The 23,923-nt window shown below is 39.9% G+C and overlaps 1 protein-coding gene across 3 annotated transcripts in view; it reads left to right on the forward strand.

Moving 5' to 3' along the window:
* The window catches only part of LOC126262486 (voltage-dependent calcium channel subunit alpha-2/delta-3), an 823,568-nt gene that overhangs the window by 696,521 nt on the left and 103,124 nt on the right, over positions 1-23,923 (forward strand). For all 3 annotated transcript variants that reach the window (XM_049959148.1, XM_049959149.1, XM_049959150.1), the window contains one exon: positions 10,098-10,210. In XM_049959148.1, coding sequence (XP_049815105.1) covers positions 10,098-10,210 — 113 coding nt within the window. The remainder of the gene's footprint in view (positions 1-10,097; positions 10,211-23,923) is intronic.

Consider the following 23,923-nt stretch of genomic DNA (forward strand, 5'->3'; position numbering starts at 1 on the left):
AACGTAGATGTGGACGTGATTCTTTGTATGGCTCAGCAAAGATGTCTGCCATAAAGCGTCAATGACAAAAATTGTGGCAGTGAGTCCTTCTCTCTCTCTCTCTCTCTCTCTCTCTCTCTCTCTCTCTCTCTCTCTCTCTCTCTCCCGCCCTGCCCCCCTCTCTCCACCCCCCCCCTCTCTCTCTCTCTCTCTCTCTCTCTCTCTCACACACACACACGTGATTCATGTACAATATTGACATTGGTTGTAAACATATTACATCAAGATGTGCTCCCATCATTGCCATGAGATGTCACTCCAAAAGGAAATTCCTATTCATAGCTTTCTGCAATGGGCTGCAAACAAAATAAGTTACAAAACTTCCTGGAAGATAAAAACTGTGTGCCACACCGAGGCTCAAACTCGGGACCTTTGCATTTTGCAGTTGAGTGATTTGCCGATGGGGCTCCCCAAGCACAACTCATGACTCATCTCACAGCTTCAATTCTACCAGTACCTCGTCTCCTACCTTCCAAACGTGACAGAAGTTCTCCTGAGAAACTTGCAAAACTATCTCTTCTGGAAAAATGGATATTCTGAATATATGGCCTAGCCACAGCCTAGGGGATGTTCCCAGAATGAAACTTTCACTCTAAAGTGGAGTGTGGGCTTACATGAAACTTCTTGGCAAATTCAGAATATGTGCCAGACCGAGACTCGAACTTGGACCTTTACCTTTTGTGTGTAAGTGCTCTACTGATAGAGCAATGTTTCCATTGATTGAAAACCTCATTACACCAGACTGAATGTGAGTGAACAATTTGCTACTGTTCAGTATCATTTACTAATATCTGTGAACAAGCATTTACTCTGGAGGCAATGGAAGACTACTCCATAAAATGATCATTGCTATATGATGTTCTTCAGTGGTTTCTTAATTGCGTGATCTCTGCTGAAAACTTTTTGGGTTTGCAATGAAGTTGCACAATAACAGACACAGTACCATTGAGCTAAGTTTGACTTATTTACACTTCATTATTGACAACTCATTTTTCTGGTGCTGACCAGCTTCTCCTATCACTTCCATTTGTATTACATAAATACCATGCCAGCACATACAGTTGGTGACCCTTATCAGTGGCAACATATTCTGAAGCAGTTCCGTAATAGCCTCAATACTCGTGCCTGTATAAACACTAAACTTACACAAATCACAATTCAATCTGTTAACCGATTGGTTGCTATTCTTTTCTGTAGATGTTATCATATTGAATGCTATCCCCAGACTCATTTTCTCAAAATAGTTCACAAAAAGACACCCTGCCCAAGATTAACAATGCATTATCTGCTCATTCTATAATAGATAGGTGTGTGGATAATTTGTGATCATCATAATTACATTTTGCATTGTAATAATATAAAGTTTTAATTTATTAATGGTGCCATTCTGTTGTAGTGATTACTTTGTTTAACAGTGTGTTTATGAAAATAAACTTCAAGGCACTATTTGATTGATGTGCTGTATACCTGCAAAGTGGTTTACAGAATTTAATTTAAAATTCTCAGGTTTATTAGGTGCTTTATTTCCCTAATTTATTCAATTTTTTTTTTTTTTTTTTTTTTTTTTTTTTTTTTTTTTTTTTTTTATTTTGCCCCCAGCCAAATGTACTATCTGATTTGAAAAACCAGAAAAAATGTAACAACAGATCTGGGAAAGAAATGAGCTCATAAATAACTGCAGACAGCCACCAGTTACTTCTGAATACCTTTCTTCATCACAGTCACATTGTTTCACATCCATAAGGGATAAAAGTTTTAGTTTCAGATAGGTCAAAACTTTTAAGTATTAATAATTTCCTAATTAATGGATTATTGGAGGAAACTGAGAAGAGTTAAATTAGGACTGTCCGGTGAGCTAGGGTTTACTGAGAATAAACAGTTATTTGTTTATAACATTTTCACAATAAATTGGCATGGGAAAAAACTTAAATTACAGATTTATCTTAAAGGAAATTTTTTTATGAACAATTAACTATGCTTTTGAGATTAGCAGCATTCAGATAACTTAGTGAACTATGATTTTTAATAAAGGACTGCCCAGGTAGGAGTTCTGACATTTCGGGTAAACTAGATATGTCTACATCTACATCTACATCCATACTCCGCAAAGCACCTGACGGTGTGTGGTGGAGGGTACCCTGAGTACCTCTATCGGTTCTCCCTTCTATTCCAGTCTCGTATTGTTCATGGAAAGAAGGATTGTCGGTATGCTTCTGTGTGGGCTCTAATCTCTCTGATTTTATCCTCATGGTCTCTTCGCGAGATATACATAGGAGGGAACAATATACTGCTTGACTCTTCGGTGAAGGTATGTTCTCGAAACTTTAACAAAAGCCCGTACCGAGCTACTGAGCGTCTCTCCTGCAGAGTCTTCCATTGGAGTTTATCTATCATCTCCGTAACGCTTTTGCGATTACTAAATGATCCTGTAACGAAGCGCGCTGCTCTCCGTTGGATCTTCTCTACCTCTTCTATCAACCATATCTGGCACGGATCCCACACCGCTGAGCAGTATTCAAGCAGTGGGCGAACAAGCGTACTGTAACCTACTCCCTTTGTTTTTGGATTGCATTTCCTTAGGATTCTTCCAATGAATCTCAGTCTGGCATCTGCTTTACTGACAATCAACTTTATATGGTCATTCCATTTTAAATCACTCCTAATGCGTACTCCCAGATAATTTATGGAATTAACTGCTTCTAGTTGCTGACCTGCTATTTTGTAGCTAAATGATAAGGGATCTATCTTTCTATGTATTCGCAGCACATTACACTTGTCTACATTGAGATTGAATTGCCATTCCCTGCACCATGCGTCAATTCGCTGCAGATCCTCCTGCATTTCAGTACAATTTTCCATTGTTACAACCTCTCGATACACCACAGCATTGTCTGCAAAAAGCCTCAGTGAACTTCCCGATGTCATCCACAAGGTCATTTATGTATATTGTGAATAGTAATGGTCCTATGACACTCCCCTGCGGCACACCTGAAATCACTCTTACTTCGGAAGACTTCTCTCCATTGAGAATGACGTGCTGCTTTCTGTTATCTAGGAACTCTTCAATCCAATCACACAATTGGTCTGATAGTCCATATGGACTTACTTTGTTCATTAAATGACTGTGGGGAACTGTATCGAAAGCCTTGCGGAAGTCAAGAAACACGGCATCTACCTGTGAACCCGTGTCTATGGCCCTCTGAGTCTCGTGGACGAATAGCACGAGCTGGGTTTCACACGACTGTCTTTTTTGAAACCCATGCTGATTCCTACAGAGTAGATTTCTAGTCTCCAGAAAAGTCATTATACTCGAACATAATACGTGTTCCAAAATTCTACAACTGATTGACGTTAGAGATATAGGTCTATAGTTCTGCACATATGTTCGACGTCCCTTCTTGAAAACGGGGATGACCTGTGCCCTTTTCCAATCCTTTGGAACACTGTGCTCTTTTAGAGACCTATGGTACACCGCTGCAAGAAGGGGGGCAAGTTCCTTCATGTACTCTGTGTAAAATCGAACTGGTATCCCACCAGGTCCAGCGGCCTTTCCTCTTTTGAGCGATTTTAATTGTTTCTCTATCCCTCTGTCATCTATTTCAATATCTACCATTTTGTCATCTGTGCGACACTCTAGAGTAGGAACTACAGTGCAGTCTTCCTCTGTGAAACAGCTTTGGAAAAAGACATTTAGTATTTCGGCCTTTAGTCTGTCATCCTCTGTTTCAGTACCATTTTGGTGGTGGTGGTTGTTAGTGTTTAACGTCCCGTCGACAACGAGGTCATTAGAGACGGAGCGCAAGCTCGGGTTAGGGAAGGATTGGGAAGGAAATCGGCCATGCCCTTTCAAAGGAACCATCCCGGCATTTGCCTGAAACGATTTAGGGAAATCACGGAAAACCTAAATCAGGATGGCTGGAGACGGGATTGAACCGTCGTCCTCCCGAATGCGAGTCCAGTGTGCTAACCACTGCGCCAACTCGCTCGGTACCATTTTGGTCACAGTGTGTCTGGACATTTTGTTTTGATCCGCCTACCACTTTGACATAAGACCAAAATTTCTTAGGATTTTCTGCCAAGTCAGTATATAGAACTTTACTTTCAAATTCATTGAACGCCTCTCGCATAGCCCTCCTCACACTACAATTCGCTTCGCGTAATTTTTGTTTGTCTGCAAGGCTTTGGCTATGTTTATGTTTGCTGTGAAGTTCCCTTTGCTTCTGCAGCAGTTTTCTAACTCGGTTGTTGTACGACGGTGGCTCTTTTCCAACTCTTATGATCTTGCTTGGCACATACTCATCTAATGCATATTGTACGATGGTTTTGAACTTTGTCCACTGATCCTCAACACTATCTGTACTTGAGACAAAACTTTTGTGTTGATCCATCAGGTACTCTGTAATCTGCTTTTTGTCACTTTTGCTAAACAGAAAAATCTTCGTACCTTTTTTAATATTTCTATTTATGGCTGAAATCATCGATGCAGTAACCGCTTTATGATTGCTGATTCCCTATTCTGCGTTAACTGTTTCAAATAGTTCGGGTCTGTTTGTCACCAGAAGGTCTAATATGTTATCGCCACGAGTTGGTTCTTTGTTTAACTGCTCAAGGTAGTTTTCAGATAAAGCACTTAAAAAAATTTCACTGGATTCTTTTTCCCTGCCACCCGTTATGAACGTTTGAGTCTCCCAGTCTATATCCGGCAAATTAAAATCTCCACCCAGAACTATTACATGGTCTATGTCTGTATTGGTCTAAAAAAACATTTATGTAAAAGGAGTGGAATGGTGGTGAATGGAGTAATGCTATATTGCTATGTTCACAACCTGATGCAGAATTGTATAGTGAGTGCATAAAATTTGGATCCCTGAATTTTTACAGAAACATGAAACATTTGGTATAGTGCACTTGCCACTCTTGGTAGACAATGTTCACTGGCTGTTCCGTGCAATTTGGAAGAAAATTGCAAAGCAGGACACCAACTACCAATGCACAATATCAGCTGAAGGAATTTATCTTATTTGTTTCAGCCCCAGTTATAAATTTGAGAGCTTTGGCAGTTTCTAGTCAAACATCATTTTTTGTTTTGAATTTTATGTTGTGGATCTCTTGATTCTCACAATCAGTGGATACATCTACATTCTTCTATTAACTTCATTATATTCCCCTCCATCACTCACATGGCTCATGTTTGATAGTAAAGCTCTCTGTGCCGGTTACATAGAGGTGAGCACTGAAGCGGAGAATGTGAATACTTCTACTGCAAATTCACTGAAAAACAACAGCAGAATATGGTCAAGCATATGCAGATGCAAACCAAGAGAATGCTTGTTCACTTATGCTTTTCCATTTTTGTCTTATCAACTCATTCCATCTTTCAGTGTGCTGTAAATTTGTTTTTTTCCCAATTCAGTGTAGTACCTCCTCAGCAGCTACTCAGCTACCCATCTAATCTTCAACATTTGTCTGTGTCACCACATTTCAAAAGCATCTACTCTCTTCTTGTCTGAACTGCATATGGTTCACGTTGAACTTCCATGAAAGGCTACACCAGACAAATATTTTCAAAAAGTTTACCACAGTAGAATGTAATTTTAAAATATGGGTTTGAGCAGGCACTGCTACAGATATTCTTGCTGTTATAGGTCTGAGGGAGAATCTATGAAGGTTTATAGACCATTTCCTGCACAACCAGACTTATGAGGAGACTCATTCAAATCATCCGTGTCCCAGTATGATACCTGATCCGTCAGTAGTTAGCACACATCAAGGAAGGTTGCTGACACCATGTGTGCTGAGTTGTGGGATGTGACAGCTGATTTTGGGACAGGTCAGCTGATAGTGTGTGATCGACAAGTAGTTCGTTCAAAGCAGGTGTTACTAGCTCATTGACGTCCTGTTGTGGTCGCACAACTGTGGGTAATGATCGAAGTGTTCTCTGAAAGACCAGTGATTATACAACTGTTGACCAGCAGGAAAATGTGTACATTCATTGTGCAGCCTCAGGATGGGTTATCTTGCTGCAAGCCAGGTTTAGTGAAAAGTAGCTCAGAGCTATGGACATCCTGATGCGTGTGGTTGACAGTGAGAGCGTACCCTGTCCTGGGGGTGCGTTAGGCCACCTGGAACTGTTATCATAAAATGTAATAGGCTCACTACTGTTCTTGTTCCACATTAGTGACTTAATTGACAACTTTCATTGCAATTTTAAGGCTTTTGCAGATGACATAGCTACCTTCGAGGAAGTTCTGTATGGTAAGAACTGCAGTAACATCCAGTTAGATCTTGACAGAATAATAAACTGGTGGAGTGTTTGACACCCAGCTCTCTCATTGTAAACAAATGCAAAGTTATACACTTCACAAATTTAAAAGCATGATTTCCTTAGACTACAGAATTAGTGAGTTGCAACTAGAGGTCATCATCATGTTGTATAAATATTTGAAAGGATGTGTGGAGATATGATGTGGAACAACCATATAGACTTAGTTGCCAGTAAAGTAAATAGCAAGCTATGATTCATTGTTAGACTGCTGGAAGTTTGCAGTTTGTCTACAAAAGAAATTGTTTGCAAAACACATGTTAACCCATATATAAAGACTTCTCAATGCATGGAACTCATATCTGATTGGACTAACAAAAGGCATAGAGAACATACAAAGAAGGACGAATTGTCAAAGGCTTTTTTGGCCGGTGATTTTTAACAGGCATGTTAAAGAACATTAATGAATTGCTGTTCATAGACACCATACATCTCATGAGAAACTGCATAGAAAACTTCAAGAAATGTGGAGAAACAATGATAACTCTTCAGCTCTGTATCTACATATGCTGTAGTGATAGGGCAGATAAAATTAGCCAAATAACAACTCACAAAGAAATGTACGAGTAGTCATTCTCCCCATGATCTATCCATGAATGGAATGCAAAGAAATCTTAAAATATGTGGAACAGGGAGAAACTTAATATATGGTACAATAAAAGTTATCCTCTACTATGCAGTTCACTCTGATTTGCAGATTATGGACTTAGATGTAGATGTCATTCCTGATGTTGGTGCCTGTAGCATCCCAGTGAAAATGACTTTACAAGAAAGCCAAGGTAGGCACTTATTACTGTAAACAGTTTATAGTGGTGCCATGCTGCAAACGGGGGAACACCTGCAGTTTCACTCCATGATGGCAGCCATCGATTGTCCATGTTCAGAAGGCATTCAGAATGGCAGCTAAACGCCTAGCTGTGGTCTGTATAGCATACCATTTCTTGAGAGAAAGTCCATTTGAGTCTTTCACCCTCACCATTCATTAAAAGGTGGAACATTACCAATGAATGAAGATGGTTCCATTGCGTGCAGAGAAATCATGTTCTAAATTTATTGCTGAGCTCTGGTAAAATGTCCATAATGGTAGTGACTAATGGTCTCTTTATTATTAGTTTTACTTTAAGGTTTTGTTTGTCACTTCTGCAGTAGCAGCTTAGGAGTAGAAGTAAGAAAGATTTTGGTTCAACAAGACAGTGCAGAAGAGAACATAAGAGACAGTGCACAAGTTTAGATTGGCAAAGGGTGAGAAGAAAATTGGCCATGTTCATTTCAAACACACCATTCCTCATTGGCCTAAAGTAATTTAAGGAAACCATGATAAATCTAAATCTGGATGTCAAGGCAGGGATTTAAACTGCCATTCTCCCAAATGAAAGCCCAGTGTTGTACTGCCATCCTGCCATCTTCCTTGGTGCTGCTCTAGTGTACATATTTAACACACAACATTAACTGAAGAAGGCACCCACAGCTGCCAACCACATGTTGTGCAGGAAAGGGCTAGAAATCTTTGTAGGTTCTCCTTCGGAGCTAGTAACAGCATGAATATCTGTAGCAGTGCTTGCTGAAACCAATATTTTAAAATTGCAGTCTGTCTGTGTTGAACAGTTTTTAAAGTATTTATCTGGTGTAGCCTTATATGGAAGATCAACATGAACCATAAGCAGTTCAGACAAGAGGAGAATAGATGCTTTTGAAATATGGCGATACAGATGAATGTTGAAGATTAGATGGATAGTTGAGTAGCTGCTGAGGAGGTACTAAATTGAATTGAAGAGAAAGTAAATTTAAGGCACACTGAAACACGGAATGAGTTGATAAGACATGTCATGAGTCATCAAGGAATCACAAATTAGGTAATGGAGGGAAGCGTGCAGAGTAAAGCCTTTGTAGTTCCTGTGGCATATGCATACCTATACATCACAGTTTTGGTGAACTGTATGTTGCATTTTGGTTGTGGTTTTGACCCATACTGTGTATGATAAAACACACTGTTGAGCACTTTCCAATAGCTTTTTTCTTTTTTTTTCTGTTGAAAAACAGATATTTAGAGGAAAAAAGCTAGTTAATCAGACTGGATCTAGCTAGCAAACTATTCCTCCCATTTTGGAGCCCTTTATTCAGTTTTCTACACTATTTAATATACTATTTTCCATTTAGCATTATGGATCATTCATTAATATTGTTTTTGTGATTATTTTTCTTGTATTATGTCTTTTTAATCATGTTGTGTGGTCTTCTGTCAAAAGACTGATTTGATGTAGTTATGCATTCTAATTTGAACTATGGTGACCACACACACACACACACACACACACACACACACACACACACACATATTGACTACCAGCCAGGATCATGCTGAAAGTCATCTAAATTTAGTATTTTTTTCTTCAAAAGGTTCTTTGATGTTGTTTCTCTGTAGTTCATTTCTTATTTTTGTAGTCCACACTATTGTTGGTTTCTTTTTCCAGAAAGACAGGAATATTTGCTTATTTAGCACATTCTCATTTATTATGGAGAGTTGCCCAAAGAAGATTAGCCTTTACTTTGCCCATTACTTGTGATATTTTCTCTATATCTTTGTAAATTGCCTCATTACCTTTCAGTTTCTAGTCATGTGCAGTTTGTATTACAACCAGTATTTTTGTAGTACTCTGTCTCTTAAGTGTCTCTATTCTGTCCAGCTTATAATTAGTTGTTAAGTATTCACATACATATAAACATTCTGGTCTTACCATTGTGGTACAGTGTTTTAATTTTGCTTTTCTAGATATACATTTCTTGTGCAGATATTTTTTTCAAACCACACATTCTTTTCATTGTATTAACTCTTGCATCTATTGCAAATCTTTCTGGTCCATTGTGCTATATAGTTTCTCAAATATATTTAAATTTACCAACACACTCTATTTTGCCTAAATGGGTTCTACGTATTTTGGTAGGCTTTTTGTCGTGCATTTTCTTTTTTCTACTGAAATTTTGAGACATGCACTGTTCATTATTTTTTCCAGAATATTTATTTACGTAACTGCTTCAGTCATATTTTTTTAAAGTGTTGGAAAATCATCTGCTAAAGCTAAGTAGTTTTATCTTAATTCCATTTGTTTTCCTTCCCAAAATTATTGGTTCAATTTTGTGATATCTTAGCTCCAAATTCCTGACCGTTACAAATTTTTTTTTCTAAGAACAGTTAAACAGTAAAGGTATTTAAAACCAGTTTTTATTTCAAAGGGCTGAGATATTTCTCCCATGAATTTCACTTTAGATATAATATTTGATAGAATTTCAACCATTATGTTGGCTGTTACTGCATTAAGTCCAAATTCTCTAATGGAGTTATCTATTGTTTCTCTGTCTACTCAACCAAATACTTTTTGGATACCAATAAATATTATTATTACAGGTTTAATGGCTAACATTCAGTGGTGAATTATTGATTTTAAGTTAAAAATCTGTTCTGTGCAAGACCTTCCCTTTTGCCTAAGTTTCTTCAATTCTGTTCAGGAGAATTTTTGATGATATTTTGGTTTGTACTGACATAAGTGACACATTTCTGTACTTGACATTTTGTTTGTCTTCCTTGGTATGTGGTAGGTGAATTAATGTTTTTTTCCACTCTTCTGGATTCTTTTCTGTTTTCCAAATGTAATTGAAAAGCAAGTGTAGATCTCTTATAATCTTTGGTTCTCACCATTTCAATAATGCAGTAATTATTATTATTATTTTTGTTTTTCAGGCACTTCAGTGAAATACATAATCGTGCTATAGATGAGGTGTGGTATAAAAGAGCAGTTGAACATCACTATGAAAATAGCAAGAGTTTTGTCTACTCTGTACCATTTGATGCAGGTTGGTGCTCATAACATGTTGACATGTGAATACATGCTCAATTAGCATCTTCTTTTAAAATAATTTATCAATTACTGTTTCATGGTCATAAGATAATGCCGATTTATTCCTAGATAAACCTATGTATTAATCTGTTTCACTGAACCGTCTGTGTGTCTCTGCTGTCAAGAATTCACAATATAGTTCCTTATTCTGGTGCAGATATCTGTAACGTGTTGCAACAAACATCAGAAAGAAAACTGTAAATTCCTAAATATTCAAAACTAAAGTAAAAGCCACTCCTTCTATAACCTGTCAGAATAGTTGGTCTCAGGGATGTAGATTCTGATTAAAACCAATATTCATATGCACAGGTTTTTAAGTTTTGTGGTATATAGACAGCTGGTATGGGTCTGTGAGATTGGTGAAGTTACAGAAATGTGAGTATGAGGTAGTTCATATAAACAACAGTTGACTAGTCAAAAGTAAGCCTTTTCAAACCAGCTGAGCTCTCCTATCATATGCACACATTATTAAAGAAGATAGTGCTGGTAAAAGAGGTTGTACAACCGCATGCCCAGAAACAAATACTTTTTGAGATATGGGCCATTTTACTTTTGTTGAGAAAGCTCAATACACACTGGTGTTGGCTGTCTTCTGGCTGATTTTCATTGCTCATTTCTTAAGTTGTTTTTGTTGTTGTACTTTGGCCTCCGACTAGGTTGCTGTTCTTAGACGTGGCTTTTAACTGTCTGCCGTATGGTTTTGAGATTGCTCTGGTATCCAAACAAGATAGTGACTCCATAAAATGTGAACAACATAAACAATGAAATAGAGTCTGAGTATTCCTCATGGGAAATTGCAGACATTGCATTCTGGTATGAATATTAATTGACAGTGATAAATGACAGCTGCTCATGGTATGAAATGTGCTGTTGTACAATCAATAATGTATGAGCAGTTACTTTGTGAATGACTTCCAACATGTGTAAGCTGTCACAACACAAGACTACCATGCCAGTTTGCAATTCTGCCAGTGGAGTCTAAGACAGAGCTCTGAAGGGTCCGTAGTAGTTCATTGTTTTCATTTCATTAATGAGTGAGGCAGGATACTAAATTATCACAGTAATATTACAAAAAGGATAAATTACTACACACCACATAAGAGGTGTTGAGCTGCAAACAGGCACAAGCAAAATACTACTATACATTTAAGCCTTCTTCATAAACAGAAAGAACATGCACAGTCACAACTCGTACACACATGGCCACTGTATCCAGCCACTGTGACCAGATTGTGGGCTGCAACTGTGTCTGATGTGAGCAGCAATCCAAGGTGGCTGGTGGGGGTAAGGACCAGGCATGGGACAGCGAGAGGGAGGGATAGCATGGAAGGGGTAGGGAAGGGTTTGTGCTGCATTTGAGATTCTGCAGAGACACGTTAGGGGTGGTACTGTTGCATAGATAGGGCACTGTGCAGGGGGGGAGGTGGGGAGCAGAAAAGGGTGTGGAGGAGGGGGAAAGGACTAGTGGGTGCACTGGCAGAATGGAAGGCGTATGTAGTGCTGGAGTGGGGTCAGGGAAGGGGATAGGTAGATCAAGGACTGAAACTAGCATAGGTTCAGGCCAGAAGGATCCTGTCTCTGCATACCCTCAGAAACCCCTCCCACAATGTTACAGAATCTAGAATGTAAGTAGACTCAAAACAAAGTCCTGAGCCTGTCCTCCAAAAATTGTTTCTGTAATCCGCATGGCCTCAATCTTCACAGTCCTCACAAGGCAGAGAAGGGGATAGGTGCCTAGATGTGCCTGCCATTCCACCAACGCATCTGTCAATCCTTTCCCCTTCTCTAATTCTCTTCTCTCCCCTCTTCCTTTTCTGATCCCCCTGTGCCAACCCCCACACCACAGTCTACTGTCTCTGCAATAGCAGCACTATCTTATTGCCACTACATTTCTGCATGCTCTCACAGGTAGCATGCCACTTTCCTCCACCCCTAACCTGCTACACCTCCTCCTCCCCATCTCATGCCTCCTCCATATCCCCATCACTCACCTTAGATTGCTGCTCCGCATGCAGACACAGCCTTTGTGTGTCCATCTGTCATCCCCCCCTCCTTTTTGTGCACGAGAATAGCCTGTTGACTTTTCATCAGAGTGTAATGACCATGGTGTTGAGCATCATGCATTCAAAATCATCATCATCATCATCAATTGCTGCTCAAATTGACACAGTTGCAGCCTGCAGTCTGCTTATGTGTGTGTGGATTGTGCTCATGTGAATTTGTGTGTTCCTTCTACTCCCAAAGAAAGCCTTTTGGCGAAAAGCTTAAATTTTGTTTGTGCCCATCTCCAGCTCGGCTGCTCACCAATGTGATGAGTAGCAGTCTGTTGTTGTTGTTGTTGTTGTTGTTGTTGTTGTGGTCTTCAGTCCTGAGACTGGTTTGATTCAGCTCTCCATGCTACTCTATCCTGTGCAAGCTTCTTCATCTCCCAGTACGTACTGCAGCCTACATCCTTCTGAATCTGCTTAGTGTATTCATCTCTTGGTCTCCCTCTATGATTTTTACCCTCCACACTGCTCTCCAGTACTAAATTAGTGATCCCTTGATGCCTCAGAACATGTCCTACCAACTAATCCCTTCTTCTAGTCAAGTTGTGCCACAAACTTCTCCCCAATTCTATTCAATACCCCCTCATTAGTTATGTGATCTACCCATATAATCTTCAGCATTCTTCTGTAGCACCACATTTCAAAAGCTTCTATTCTCTTCTTGTCTAAACTATTTATCGTCCATGTTTCACTACCATACATGGCTACACTCCATAAAAAATACTTTGAGAAACGACTTCCTGACACTTAAATGAATACTCGATGTTAACAAATTTCTCTTCTTCAGAAACGCTTTCCTTGCCATTGCCAGACTACATTTTGTATGCTCTCTACTTCAACCATCATCAGTTATTTTGCTCCCCAAATAGCAAAACTCCTTTACTACTTTAATTGTCTCATTTACTAATCTAATTCCCACAGCATCACCCAACTTAATTCGACTACAGTCCATTATCCTCATTTTGCTTTTGTTGATGTTCATCTTATACCCTCCTTTCAAGACACTGTCCATTCCGTTCAACTGCTCTTCCAAGTCCTTTGCTGTCTCTGACAGAATTACAATGTCATTGGCAAACCTCAAAGTTTTTATTTCTTCTCCATGGATTTTAATACCTACACCAAATTTTTCTTTTGTTTCCTTTACTGTTTGCTCAATATACAGATTGAATAACATTGGGGAGAGGCTACAACCCTGTCTCACTCCTTTCCCAACCACTGCTTCCCTTTCACACCCCTCAACTCTTATAACTGCCATCTGCTTTCTGTACAAATTGTAAATAGCCTTTCGCTCCCTGTATTTTACCCCTGCCACCTTCAGAATTTGAAAGAGAGTATTCCAGTCAACATTGTCAAAAGCTTTCTCTAAGTCTACAAATGCTAGAAATGTAGGTTTGCCTTTCCTTAATCTATTTTCTAAGTTAAGTCATAGAGTCAGTGTTGCCTCACGTTTTCCAACATTTCTACGGAATCCAAACTGATCTTCCCTGAGCTCAGCTTCTACCAGTTTTTCCATTCGTCTGTAAATAATTCATGTTAGTATTTTGCAGCTGTGACTTATTAAACTGATAGTTCGGTAATTTTCACATCTGTCAACACCTGCTTTCTTTGGGATTGCAATTATTATATTCTTCTTGAAGTCTGAGGGAATTTCGCCTGTCTCATACATCTTGCTCACCAGATGGTAGAGTTTTGTCAGGGATGGCTCTCCCAAGGCTGTCAGTAGTTCTAATGGAATGTTGTCTACTCCCGGGGCCTTGTTTCAACTTAGGTCTTTCAGTGCTCTGTCAAACTCTTCATGCAGTATCGTATCTCCCATTTCATCTTCATCTACATTCTCCTCCATTTTCATAATATTGTCCTCAAGAACATCGCCCCTGTATAGACCCTCTATATACTCCTTCCACCTTTCTGCTTTCCCTTCTTTGCTTAGAACTAGGTTTCCATCTGAGCTCTTGATATTCATGCAAGTGGTTCTCTTTTCTCCAAAGGGCTCTTTAATTTTCCTGTAGGCAGTATCTATGTTACCCCTCATGAGATAAGCCTCTATATCCTTACATTTGCCCTCTAGTCATGCCTGCTTAGCCATTTTGCACTTCCTGTCGATCTCATTTTTGAGACGTTTGTATTCCTTTTTGCCTGCTTCATTTACTGCGTTTTTATATTTTCCCCTACGATCAATTAAATTCAATATTTCTTCTGTTACCCAAGGATTTCTACTAGCCCTTGTCTTTTTACTTACTTGATCGTCTGCTGCATTCACTACTTCATCCCGCAGAGCTAGCCATTTGTCTTCTACTGTATTTCTTTCCCCCCATTCCTGTCAATTGTTCCCTTATGCTCTCTCTGAAAATCTGTACAACCTCTGGTTTAGTCAGTTTATCCAGGTCCCATCTCCTTAAATTCCCACCTTTTTGTAGTTTCTTCAGTTTTAATCTACAGTTCATAACCAATAGATTGTGGTCAGAGTCCACATCTGCCCCTGGAAATGTCCTACAATTTAAAACCTGGTTCCTAAATCTCTGTCTTACCATTATATAATCTATCTGAAATCTGTCAGTATCTCCAGGCTTCTTCCATGTATACAACCTTCTTTTATGATTCTTGAACCAAGTGTTAGCTATGATTAAGTTATGCTCTGTGCAAAATTGTAACAGACGGCTTCCTCTTTCATTTCTTAGCCCCAATACATATTCACCTACTATGTTTCCTTCTCTCCCTTTTCCTACTGTTGAATTCCAATCACCCATGACTATTAAATTTTCGTCTCCCTTCACTACCTGAATAATTTCTTTTATTTCATCATGCATTTCATCAATTTCTTCATCATCTGCAGAGCTAGTTGGCATATAAACTTGTACTACTTTAGTAGGCATGGGCTTCGAGTTTATCTTGGCCACAATAATGCATTCACTATGCTGTTTGTAGTAGCTTACCCGCACTCCTATTTTTTTATTCATTATTAAACCTATTCCTGCATTACCCCTATTTGATTTTGTATTTATAACCCTGTATTCACCTGACCAAAAGTCTTGTTCCTCCTGCCACCGAACTTCACTAATTCCCACTATATCTAACTTTATCCTATCCATTTCCCTTTTTAAATTTTCTAACCTACCTGCCCAATTAAGGGATCTGACATTCCACACTCCGATCCGTAGAACGCCAGTTTTCTGTCTCCTGATAACGACGTCCTCCTGAGTAGTCCCCGCCCGGAGATCCGAATGGGGGACTATTTTACCTCCGGAATATTTTACCCAAGAGGACGCCATCATCATTTAACCATACAGTAAAGCTAAATGCCCTCGGGAAAAATTACGGCCGTAGTTTCCCCTTGCTTTCAGCCATTCGCAGTACCATAACTGCAAGACCGTTTTGGTTAGTGTTACAGGGCCAGATGATTCAATCATCTAGACTGTTGGTACTGCAACTACTGAAAAGGCTGCTGCCCCTCTTCCGGAACCACATGTTTGTCTGGCCTCTCAACAGATACCCCTCCGTTGTGGTTGCACCTATGGTACGGCTATCTGTGTCGTTGAGGCATGCAAGCCTCCCCACCGACGGCTAGGTCCATGGTTCATGGTGGGGGGGGGGGGGGGGGTAGCAGTCTATCCTTTTTATATTGTTGTTGTTATTCCATCCTGCACTTTCCATTGTCCAAAACAACCACAGTAATCACAACTGATCAAAAGCAAATCACTGGGTGAGCAGTTATGGATCAAATTTGTGTTTGGGCATGAATTGTTGATGACAGACTCATAGAGCCATTCACTTCACTGAATAAATTAATAGTTATTGTTTACCACCAGTTTCTGCATGACAACTTGCCCCAGATTTTCGTAAACTACACTTTTGGAAAAAACTACACTTGCAGAAAGACAATGGACATAGTTTATGCAATGACCACCTTATTTTCTACACTTCATATGACAGTCTCTAACAGAATCTTTTAATGTGTGATGGATTTGTTGGGAAGGTTCAGTAGCATTGTGGTCCCAATACACAATACTTTAATGCTGTTGATTACTCACTTTGGTGTCATTTAAAGTCATGGTTGTGTTCCACACCCATCAGCAATGTGCACATGTGACAGAAGTATGTGTCCCACATGTGACGAAATCCAGGCGCATCTAGATGTTTTATTCATTGAAAAGGAGATCCGCAGAATGTGTAATAGTGAGTAGTAACCAGATTTACTACTTCCTGCAGCGTCAACAAACATATGGCTATTGTAGGACGAAAGAGCCATATCCCAAAAAGTATACATTTACAGGTGGGTTTATGGGATGCTTTTCTAATTTTTTCCAATAAGAATAGGAGACACTTTTTTTTAAATCCTTTGAATGGCTGATGTATGGGAAAGTGCAGTATCTGCCTAAAGTATGACAGTCTGAGGACCGAGTACGGAGACAAACACAATCGAAAAGAAATGATCAATGAATATCAACTGGAAGACAGTCTATATTCCATGGAGCACTGACTGTTCTTGAAACAGATAAAATGACCCATATCTCAGTTACTATTTGTATATGTTGTCATTTCCTGTAAGATTTTGGATGCTTCAAAAAATACATGTGATTTGAGTAAATTAACACTAGTCACAATTGATTGTTAGTATCCTTTACATAAACTCGTGCAGTGGCAGCCTGTGCCTTTTAATGTGTAATTTGATTTATTGCATAACTCTGAAGACTGCATAACAGTGGGATTTATGGCACATGTTATTTGAGTGAATGAATGAACTATATCTGAAGAGCTTTTACCTCTGCCTCATCTGTATTTCACATTAGCTTATGGCAGAAACATTTCTTAGAGTGCAAGTTTAAAATTTTGGAAAGCTTTGTCCACGGGTACTAATATATGTCAAATATGTGTAAAGCGGAGATAATGCTGCTCTCTGCTCACAATTAAAAGAAATAAAATTATGACAGGAAAAAACAAGGTGAGCTCTTTTTTCATCTCTTCACCTTATAGTTTTAGAACCCAGTGATCCCATTTGACTATTGACTTAGATTTAATTGTTTGTCTTAATTCAAGTATCTGGTAGAAAAACCTGTTGTCTATGCACTTGAATAAATGGATTTCACCTCTTACAGTATATCAGTAGGCCAAAGTAGGTAAAAAATATAGACTATCCAGGAAGCCATAAATCTCTCACATCATAGGGATTGTGTTAGTAAAGAATGACATTACAGTAATTGAACTGCTCACATTGCCTCCAGAAAAAATCTCATGAACAGTTCCTATCATAAATGTGAGCCTTCTTGGATTTGGATGAAATCAAATTACACATTAACTGGCAGAATTCAGCACTACTGGTTACATCTGTAATGTTCATTAACAACAGATGACTACTGGTAAACTTCTCACGCTGATAATTATGAAAATTACATCTAGGTTATGTTTTAGGAGCAAAGCAACTGCTTGGAGGGAAAAACCATTAAGTAACTGCTATTTCTCTTAGATATGTATAGTGAATGTGTTGAATGCATATGAAAGCTTAAGTCTCCAGTGACCTTTCTTTCTATAGGTGGCTTTCTCCAAGGCATTTTTCTCACTCAAGAAGTTGATTCCTATCTCAAATCCAGCCATCCTCAGGTTTGAGGATGTGTGCACATTACTTTCAAATTATTATTTGTGAAGATCCTATATGGTTGCATCATGATTAAAATTTCATCTGTCACAAACAATCTGCCTTTTATCGCTGCTGGGTGCCTAATTTAAAAGGGTTAGGTCACCTGTGGCGCCACGCACCATTCCACTGGCCAATTATAGCTCAGGGCAACCCAAAGACAGGGCCGGCGCAAGCGCCAGTGCCACCCTGTGCGAGCTGCCAAATTGCCCCCCGCCTCTTTTTACAATACGTTTGTGGAATTTGATTTAAACAAATCTGTAGGAAATGTCATCAATCAATCACAATTTTTCGTTTTACTCTTCAGATCTACCTAGGTTTTGGTCCCACTTAGTGGCCAGTCTCAAAGCTTTTAATATGTGCTTGCATCTAAACCATCATGTTGACAGTTACATTCAGTAGACAGTATAGATGTAAACATAACTCAAAGCATTGAGAATAGGCACATTGTGCTTGAAATCTATGTAGATCTGGAAAATAAGAACAAAAATTGCGACTGGTGATGACATTCTCTACAGGTTTGTACAAAACTGGGCACCAGCTCAAAAATGGGAGTCAAACCTGATTGAAGAAATCTAGCTAATTTTAATAAGCCTTGTGAATTTCCAAAAATGTTCAAATGTGTGTGAAATATTATGGGACTTAACTGCTAAGGCCATCAGTCCCTAAGCCTACACACTACTTAACCTAAATTACCCTAAGGAGAAACACACACACACCCATGCCCGAGGGAGGACTCAAACCTCCGCCAGGACCAGCTGCACAGTCCATGACTGCAGTGCCTTAGACCTCTCGGCTAGTCCCATGTGGCGTCGAGCGAGGTGGCGCAGTGGTTAGCACACTGGACTCGCATTCGGGAGGACGACGGTTCAATCCCGTCTCCGGCCATCCTGATTTAGGTTTTCCATGATTTCCCTAAATCGCTTCAGGCAAATGCCGGGATGGTTCCTTTGAAAGGGCACGGCCGATTTCCTTCCCCATCCTTCCCTCACCCGAGCTTGCGCTCCGTCTCTAATGACCTCGTTGTCGACGGGACGTTAAACACTAATTTCCTCCTCCTCCTCCTCCATGTGGCGTAAACTTACAGTTAACGTAAATACACATTTTTCAATGGTTGTGAACAGATAATGTACTCAACAGAAAACAAAATATGTTTACAATTTAACGATAATTCGGTTTGAACAATAATGTCTACAATAACTATTTAATGTTGAACAAAATAAGAAACAACACAGTAAATAACCAAGACACTGATCATAATATAAAAATTTTAAAAAATACTAGACAAATCGAACCTTCTTGGCTTTTTCTTGTGTAAACTCTTCCACATAATCTGTGTAATTTAAGTCCTCTGCAAGCTCTTGCTCAATCGATATCGTTGCAAGATTATTCAAACAAGTCTGGCTCATCGTTGATCAGAGGTATGTCTTTATCAATTTCAGTTTTGAGAAACTCCTCTCTCCATTCGCAACTGTCACTGGGAGTGTTAGGAGAATTCTCAGAGCAATGTTAACATTAGGGCAAAAATTATGTCTTCCTATAAACTTCAGAGTCTCTTTTGGACCCATTACAGGATTCAACAATGTTGAAAGCACTTTTAGTTCTTCCGTCAACTCCAGTGCATCAATGTCGCTTGACTCATGATCATGCAAAATCGCTGCGAGGTTTCTACACTTGGTGTCCAGGCTGTCAGGAGGTCCATTCTTCACCTCGCCGATGTCGTAGAGAAAATCAAAATAATCACAATGAGATTTCATCTATTGTCTCATCCCTTCCTTCATAGGTAAAGTGTTTTGGCTTTTTACTTCGTCGCCAGGAAACAATTATCCGTGGTAACGTTAGACCTTCTAGCTCTAATTATGTAGGCAATTCTTTGGAATCCATCAAGAAAGACACAAACTTTCATTCTATTCTGCAGGTCTCAATATGTGCATTCATTTTTTCAAGCATTTCCACGGCCTCAGGAATATTTATGTCAATGGTCTGGAGGGTCTTACTGACTACAATGATGTGAAGCAGAACATTGTACCAGATTACCAGAGAAGTGAGAAAGGTGTAATTTTTTATTTGATTCACAAGTGACGTTGCTTCGTGAGTGGTCATGCCATCAAATTCTTCTGATATCTGAACCAGTGCATCATAAATGCCTCCAACTTGAAACCTCAGGAGAGTAAGTGCATCAATGCGACTTTTCCACCTTCTATCGCTCAGTGACTTCAGCAACAGCTTAGGCAGATACTTCTTCAAGACATCCCAATGTTGAACGGAGGACGAGAAGAAGTATCACAAGCTTTTCACTGCCAAAAACACAGAAACAGCATATTTAGAAGACATAGCGGCATCGTTTACAACAAGATTCGATGAGTGACTGCTACATGGTACATAAAATGCTCTCTTGTTCATATCTAAAATTCTTTTCTGGAGACCAGACTTCTTTCCTTTCATGTTTGCTCCATTGTCATATCCTTGCCCTCTCATATCGCTCAATAGGATTTTTGTATCTTCCAAGAACTTGAGTACGACTTGCGTCAAAGTGGAGCTTGAAGAATTGGGCACTGGAAGAAATCCCAGGAAATGCTCCCAAATTCGAACACCTTATACCCTGTCGAGTCTTATCTCCTGGACGAAATGTACCACAACTGTCATCTGCTCAACTTTTGAAATATCTGGTGTGCAGTCCAGAATTATACTGTAATACTTTGCAGATCTCATCATTAATAGAATGTTGTTGGTTATAGATGATCCAATAAGATGAATTAGTTCATTCTGTTTTTCCTTTCCAAGATAATGATGATCCTTGTTCTCACCTTCCTTTGTTCTGTGCAGGTGTTCCATCATCACAGTGTCGAACTTTCTGAATAATGCAGTGAGTTTCAAGAAGTTTCCGTTGTCAGGCTGAAAGAGTGTATCTGTACTTCCTCTCAAAGACATACATTGCCGACCCAGGAAATGAATTATTTGCTATTAAGTGCCCAAGAACATTTTTCCAATGTTCGCTTTCAGTATTCAGAAAACTTTGATGATGGGTGTCGACAGTTAGTGACTTTTTCAGGCCCTCGGAAAACATGATCCACTTTTTATGTGAATTCAAATGCTCGGTAGACTTCCCGTGACTTTTGAGATATGAAGCAAGGTGCCGCCAGTTGCTTATACCGTTCTATGCAATTTTTACTGTAGATGACGAAAAAAGTTTGCAACAAAATCAGAACACAGCATCCATGCTCTTTGAGTACACCCACAATCTCTATCTTCTTCTTCTAAATTCTTCAAAGAAAAGCTGTAGTGCACAGGGCTGAAATGTCGGTTTCCGCATTTTTAAGACATTCTTCAGCTTCCTCAGGAGGACCTCGCATGACCAAAGTTGTTCGAATGCAGTCGGTAATAATTTCCGGCCGTCTTCCGGGATCTGAGTCAATTGTGTCTTCCAGTTTAGGCTAGCCTTCAATCCCTTCTCCGGTGGTGAGTACCTCGGCTGATGTTCCTCCGGTATTTTCCAAATCGGGTTGCCTAAATTCAGTTCTGCCTGATGTTCCAATCTCAGAGCTTTCATCACAAAGCAGGTCTTGAGTCCAGACAAACTCTGTTGAACATGTTGTGGGTGGCCCACCATCAGCATTGCTACTGTATGCGGTGGTTGCAGTACTGTGTTCATCAACTTTCTGGTCATGTCCTGAAGATAAAGACGTAGCTACACTAGTTTCTGTACTTTCAGGATCTGTTTTTCTACCCTCACCACTGCTAGGTCGTTCTCTCTTTGGCTTGAAATATCGTTGTAATGAATCCTTTTGCTTCTTATCGTCATCTTCCTTCAGCGCCCGTCTTTTCCTATATTCACTGCCAGACAGACTTTACTACCGTCGGACATGTTTCGATCCAGCTTGCAAAGAACGATTACGTGAAACTAATTGCTTATGTCAGTGTACTAACTTTATTTGCAGCACTCTTCACAGACAATTTCCTGATATTCCACTGCATGTAAACGGAAAATTATATTGCTGTAGGATACACTGTTCGGGAGATGAAATCATAAGAATTGAGCCATGTGAAGTTGAATTTCAGGCCGAATTTCACTACAGATGCAGGTGAAACGGTCAAAAAGTGGGGCAGAAGACAGTGGAGAGAGGAAGAATAAGGAGATGGAGTAACACAATAACGCAATAAATACGCACCCGGGCATCGACGGGTACTAATGCTAGTCGACATACAGGGTGTTTAAAAAATGACCGGTATACTTGAAACGGCAATAAAAACTAAACGAGCAGCGATAGAAATACACCGTTTGTTGCAATATGCTTGGGACAACAGTACATTTTCAGGCGGACAAACTTTCGAAATTATAGTAGTTACAATTTTCAACAACAGATGGCGCTGCAAGTGATGTGAAAGATATAGAAGACAACGCAGTCGGTGGGTGCGCCATTCTGTACGTCGTCTTTCTGCTGTAAGCGTGTGCTGTTCACAACGTGCAAGTGTGCTGTGGACAACATGGTTTATTCCTTAGAACAGAGGATTTTTCTGGTGTTGGAATTCCACCGCCTAGAACACAGTGTTGTTGCAACAAGACGAAGTTTTCAACAGAGGTTTAATGTAACCAAAGGACCAAAAAGCGATACAATAAAGGATCTGTTTGAAAAATTTCAACGGACTGGGAATGTGACGGATGAACGTGCTGGAAAGGTCGGGCGACCGCGTACGGCAACCACAGAGGGCAACGTGCAGCTAGTGCAGCAGGTGATCCAACAGCGGCCTCGGGTTTCCATTCGCCGTGTTGCAGCTGCGGTCCAAATGACGCCAACGTCCACGTATCGTCTCATGCGCCAGAGTTTACACCTCTATCCATACAAAATTCAAACGCGGCAACCCCTCAGCGCCGCTACCATTGCTGCACGAGAGACATTCACTAACGATATAGTGCACAGCATTGATGATGGCGATATGCATGTGGGCAGCATTTGGTTTACTGACGAAGCTTATTTTTACCTGGACGGCTTCGTCAATAAACAGAACTGGCGCATATGGGGAACTGAAAAGCCCCATGTTGCAGTCCCATCGTCCCTGCATCCTCAAAAAGTACTGGTCTGGGCCGCCATTTCTTCCAAAGGAATCATTGGCCCATTTTTCAGATCCGAAACGATTACTGCATCACGCTATCTGGACATTCTTCGTGAATTTGTGGCGGTACAAACTGCCTTAGACGACACTGCGAACACCTCGTGGTATATGCAAGATGGTGCCCGGCCACATCGCACGGCCGACGTCTTTAATTTCCTGAATGAATATTTCGATGATCATGTGATTGCTTTGGGCTATCCGAAACATACAGGAGGCGGCGTGGATTGGCCTCGCTATTCGCCAGACATGAACCCCTGTGACTTCTTTCTGTGGGGACACTTGAAAGACCAGGTGTACCGCCAGAATCCAGAAACAATTGAACAGCTGAAGCAGTACATCTCATCTGCATGTGAAGCCATTCCGCCAGACACGTTGTCAAAGGTTTCAGGTAATTTCATTCAGAGACTACGCCATATTAATGCTACGCATGGTGGATATGTGGAAAATATCGTACTATAGAGTTTCCCAGACCGCAGCGCCATCTGTTGTTGACAATTGTAACTACTGTAATTTCGAAAGTTTGTCTGCCTGAAAATGTACTATTGTCCGAAGCATATTGCAACAAACGGTGTATTTCTATCGCTGCTCGTTTAGTTTGTATTGCCGTTTCAAATATACCGGTCATTTTTGAAACACCCTGTATATTAACTCACTTCACTACGGTTGTTCATTTCAAAGAACTGTCACTTGACATCTGTCGTAATTTCCACGTGTCACTTCTTTTGTGTCTGATTATGGAATAAGGGGTTACAAATTAGTCATCACTGTATCACTTCACTTTTCTTCACTTTATTTTCATTCTGGCTATTGGGACGATGCGTGCTTATTTGCCGACTTGCCAATTTTTGAAGTAACAGATCATAAAAAAAGAAATTTTCCT

This window comes from Schistocerca nitens, chromosome 6, assembly GCF_023898315.1.
Source record: "Schistocerca nitens isolate TAMUIC-IGC-003100 chromosome 6, iqSchNite1.1, whole genome shotgun sequence".
NCBI classification, from domain to species: domain Eukaryota; kingdom Metazoa; phylum Arthropoda; class Insecta; order Orthoptera; family Acrididae; genus Schistocerca; species Schistocerca nitens.